This window comes from Castanea sativa, chromosome 12 (assembly GCF_040712315.1).
Source record: "Castanea sativa cultivar Marrone di Chiusa Pesio chromosome 12, ASM4071231v1".
Taxonomy (NCBI): domain Eukaryota; kingdom Viridiplantae; phylum Streptophyta; class Magnoliopsida; order Fagales; family Fagaceae; genus Castanea; species Castanea sativa.
Genome location: NC_134024.1, coordinates 43,309,114 through 43,314,495, shown reverse-complemented (window position 1 = coordinate 43,314,495; position 5,382 = coordinate 43,309,114). Strand labels below are relative to the sequence as shown.

At 34.2% G+C, this 5,382-nt stretch overlaps 1 protein-coding gene across 1 annotated transcript; it reads left to right on the top strand.

Moving 5' to 3' along the window:
- Positions 1 to 1,933: 1,933 nt before the first annotated feature.
- Positions 1,934 to 4,859, top strand: LOC142619742 (ras-related protein RABA5b). The gene is made up of 2 exons (XM_075792997.1): positions 1,934 to 2,533; positions 4,175 to 4,859. The coding sequence occupies exons 1-2, from the start codon at positions 2,200 to 2,202 to the stop codon at positions 4,486 to 4,488; spliced, it is 648 nt and encodes a 215-aa protein (XP_075649112.1). The 5' UTR covers positions 1,934 to 2,199; the 3' UTR covers positions 4,489 to 4,859.
- The last annotated feature ends 523 nt before the right edge of the window (positions 4,860 to 5,382 follow it).

The window sequence follows — 5,382 nt, the reverse complement described above, 5'->3', positions numbered from 1 at the left end:
TGACTACCTTTTCAATTCTCAAAAAAATGTTTTCAAAACTGAAGTCGGGTAATAGTAATAATAGCAATTGTGCAGTCTTTTTTGTGTTTTTTTTTTTTTTTTTGGTAATAAGTATATTCTCTTAGCTCTCATTTTCATTCCTAGGTTTTGAGACTAGACAAGACTGAAGTTGTCTTTTTCCGGCCGCCTACAAAAGCACTATTTTTTAGAAAATCCCTACCACACGTTACGTTGATGAACTTTTGAGGTGTAAACCATATTAACCATTATTTTCCTATGAAAGAATTTCCTCACTTATCAGAGCATTTGGACGGGTTTGGATGGTGCTGAATGTGGCTTTTTTTTTTTTTTTTTTTTCTTTTCTGCAGGAGACAAACGCCTGTGTGCATACTATTTATGCACATTTTTAGCAACTTTTTTATTAAAAATAAGTCTTATAGTATTATTTACATATTTAAAAATTATTTTGTTACAGTATTTTTAGTTTTTAACTGTATTCAAACGGACCTTTTGTATTCGACTTTTCAAAAATTTAAATAGAGTTCTATATACAAAATCACCCTCAAAGGCTCCCACATTTAACTTTCATTATTCAGGACTTGTTTGGTAAAAGATTTTTAATAGCGTTATTTAAGTTTTGTGAAAATATATATGTAAAAAAATGTATGAAAATATATATTGTAGTATTTAAACAATAGTTTTTATTGATAAAATAATGTTACCAAATAAGGCCTTGATTTTTTTGCAAAATGCAAAGTGTGGTAGCTCTTTATAAAAAAAATTTATGACTTTTTTATTCCTCGCTCTCTCTCATATGCACACACACCATGGGGAAGGTGTTGGCCATGGGGTTTAGGTGGTGTCGAGTGTATCCATCGTTGATGGGCATCAAGGTTGCTGTTGAGGTGATTGATATGGTTGTGAGCAGCCTATTGGCAATGATTATAACCCTTTGGAGTGTCACAATTATCGATTTAGGCATGGAGTACCTCAAGAACAAAATTAATGATGGCCAATGTCCCAATTTTTTTTTTAACGGTTTCTCAATTGAGTAGCTTAATTTCGAGTCATCATAAAATGATTTACTATTGGTGGGTGGGGGGAATAAAAAGAATTACTTCTATTTTTTTATAACAAATAGAAAAAATAAATAAATAAAAGGTGACTTCTATTATTCTGTTTTTTTTTTTTTTTCGGTTGCAAATTTATCCAAACTTTACTATATAAGGCGTGAATGCTATTAAGGGTCTTTGGACCAGCATTAAGTTCTAGAGTCTAGACTCCAGTCCCAAACAAACATAAGAGAGCATTTTTTATAATAATTGAGTTAGTAATTTTTTATTAGTTTTTATCTAAACTCACCACTAATATCTCTATTTTACTTACTATTAACAATCAACTATATTAGTCAGTGTAAAACTTTTTTTTGAAAACATTTATCACACACACTCAATTATAAACACAATACACACTTCAATTTTATGAACTAAGTGAGTTCTAGTTAGTTCAATTGGTAAAATTACAGTCGAAAGATACAGACCTTCTCCACACTTTGGTGCGGTGATATAAGCTCCGTTTGATTTGCGATTGCATTTGGAGTGTTTGCACATTTGGGCCTTTTTTTATTTTTTTATTTTAAGTCCAGCATCTGTTACACTATTCATGAGACACATGAACAGTGCTAGACTAATGAAGTAAATTCATTAATAAACAGTATTTTTTTTTCAATTTTCAACAAAATAAACGATATCTAAACTCACCTATAAAGTTATAATCAATAACAGAACCTATAAATTAAAATTCAATAAAAAATGAAAAAAAAATTATAAACTAAAATCATCACCTCCACCGGTGTACTGCGTGGGAAAGTGAGCGCGTAAAATAAACATCTTTTATATTGTTTTTATATGCAGAAACTTTCCCATTAATTTTTGCCCGGCAATTACGCAGTTTGTCTACACTAATTCCATTGTCTATGATTGATTGATTAGTCGGTTACCTTTTTCCTCCACTCCCCCAACTCATTACACAACAAAACAAACTTCTCATTTACCATTCACACGCATATCTCCTTTCCCAACTCCCCCACCTCCACAACAAAAAAAAAAAGCAAGAAAGACCCAACACTTTATAGTCACGCACACACAATTGAATACTGATAACATTTGAGAATCCATTGATTGATATTTTATATTACAAATGGATGAGCAATCTTCAGGAGGTGAAGAGTACTTGTTGAAGATAGTTCTCATTGGTGACTCTGCTGTTGGCAAGTCCAACTTGCTGTCACGCTTCGCTAGAAACGAGTTTGATACTAACTCCAAGGCCACCATTGGTGTCGAGTTTCAGACCCAGGCTGTGGAAATCGATGGGAAGGAGGTGAAAGCCCAGATCTGGGACACTGCTGGGCAAGAGCGTTTCAGGGCTGTCACTTCTGCTTACTATAGAGGCGCTGTGGGTGCTCTCATTGTCTACGATATCACTCGTACCACCACTTTTGACAGTGTCAAAAGATGGCTCGATGAACTCACAAGTATGGTTTTCTTTCTTGATTTGTGTAAATCTTTATTGGGTCTCTGCTTTTTTATCGAATTAAGATTTATAACAAGTTTGCTTCGCTGTTGATGGTTCATTTTGGTTATTGAACTGTGTTTTTTTTTTTTCTTTTCTTTTTTTTGTTGAAAATTGAAAATGGGTGAATTGATATTGATACCTTGCTTGTTACTTAAGTAAAACACTAAATCATAGGTTTCATATGAATGGTTGATTATAGATTGTGTAATGAATGATTGGCTTATCTGTTGGGTATGCACATGTGAGTCCAAGTCTCACATGGAGAAAAAGTAAAGGAGTTGAGGAATTAACAAGAATAAGTGGGCTCAAATCCATAAGATTAAGCTTTTGAGTTAACTAGTGTCCTTAAGTGGTTGGGAAATTCAATGTACCGGGTTAGGATTCTTGGGCACGTATGAATATGCTTGCTCCCGTGAATGTAGGCAGACTGGCAAACCATGTAAATCTGTGTGTTGGTCTCTATTTTCATGAATAACATGGCTTAGACCAGGAATCTTCATTGTGTTTCTCTGTTAAAACAAATTTTTGTAATTCTACTGGAAATGACTCTATAAGCAGCAAATTTTCATATTGGTATTCTTTTCTGGTGCAAGCTGCATTGTATTAGAAACTTACAAGGTCCAATAGCAAAGATGAGAAACACTGGTGGTTATCTTTCCCCCTTATTTTATACTCCCCTTCCGTTAGTTTTCTGAGTCCATGCCTTCTACTACACCATGAAGAATGATGCTCATGAAAATGTTAGCACAGCTATGAAAAACACTATTTTGGGCTTTTGTATACAAAACAAGCATCCTTGCAAAACTAATGATTTTTCTGGCCAAATCTGTATTGGAACACGAACAAGGCAAGTGGAAAAAGCCTGGAAACAGATTAAAAACTAAAGTGACAAAACTTTTAGCTATTAGGTTGTAGCTGGAGCTTACGGATATTCATCATGCAAACATATTGAATGTCAAGACAATAAAGCTGCCTTTGGTTAATCTAAAATTCCATTACTGCTGGATAGATTACTCAAGGTGTTACATCTAGTTTTGTTACATTAGGTTGGTGTCTTGGTGACTGCATATATTAGCAGTCAGTTATCCTTTACCGTTGAAAATCTTGTTTCAGGAGCATTTCTATTTCTAATTGGCGAATTTGAGGTTTATGAGCCTACTTTTCTCCTTAGTAAAGTGTGATGATCTTACTCTTGGATATGTTAATCACTTTAAAATGCATATCCCTTGGTTTTTTGTTTAACTTTCTATCAAATCTTGCTTCATTGAGGCATATAAATTTTCAACTAGAATTTTGGCCTAACATACTATCTCAGTTGAAGGAAGGCTACAACAAATTTAGCACAGGATTTATAGATTTTACTTCAAATGAAACTCTGTATTGTTTCCATTGTTTCTCTTCTAGAATTTCTGCTGTGCCACCTCTCTCTCTCTCTCTCTCTTCCTCTCTCTCTCCCTATGATGCCATTCTTTTGCAATCTTTTATGTTTATCATTTGTTTTTTTCTTCCATTTGTGGCCCTTGATTTGTAATATGAAGATAGTTTCTTGTATGTTCAACTCTAAGGTGAATTAAGTGAACTAATAATTGGATTAATGCAGCTCATTGTGATACCACAATGGCAAGAATGTTGGTTGGGAACAAGTGTGATTTGGAGAATATTAGAGCTGTAAGTGTAGAGGACGGCAAAAGCCTAGCAGAAGCGGAAGGACTGTTCTTTATGGAGACATCTGCACTTGATTCTACTAATGTTGAAGCTGCATTTGAGGTCGTCATCCGGGAGATTTACAACAATATCAGCAGAAAAGTCATTAATTCCGATTCATATAAGGCTGAGTTATCTGGGAATCGAGTAAGCCTGGTTAATGGAGGCTCATCGAAGCAAAGTCAGATGTTCTCTTGTTGTGCTAAATGATCTTTGTTCCATCAGTTTTACACTACACATTTATACGGTGTTTCATTGTGTTCTTTTCCCTTTCTTTCTGTTAGGTAATTACCCGCCCAATTCAGTCTCTGCAGTAAGTTTATTTTATTGGTTCTGGTGCTTTCATGAAATGAATCTGTATCAGATTAGATTGTACTCGAACTTTAGTTTCTTTTCTTGTTTTCTATTATGGGGTCAAAAGTACAAGCACAAGGATTTGCAATAGTGGTCTTTAGATATGCTCGCATATGCACTAGACAGCCTAGACGCATAATGAATGTTTCTGTATCTAGTACTCTGGGAATTCCTATTTTTCAGACTCTAATTCATTGATAAGCTTCTCTAATGATTTTCCTGTGGTATTCTATCTTGTGACTTTTGTGACTTCTAAGTGTGGTTTGATTTAAATTACAGGTGTCCCTATTTGATTGGATATGTTACAATAATAAATTCACATGTCAAAATGTGAAATTTGGCATTACAACTTTGATCCTGTTTGTTTAACAGTTCATACACAACCCTCCCACTCCCATTTTTTTTGTTGAACTTAACAAATGAAAGGAAAGAAACATCAATCTAGCTGAAGTACTAATATTTCGTGCGGAATTTAGAGCATGTAGCCAGAAGGGAATAGAGCTGCTATTTCTGTTGCTAGCTCTCATTCTGTTGCTAAATTCCACTTCTGCGAAAATAGATTTTCTCTGCTGTAGATTCAAATTTTGTATGAGAAATTAGTTGTATATCTTTTACAGGATGTATTAATTTGATGTGATTAGTAGCATTTTTTGTTCTACCAAAAAATAAGATCAATGCTCTACCACTAAGCCTCTGATTGACTAATTGTTGACTAGAGACCTTTCAGCAGAAAAGTGCCATTTAAAATGA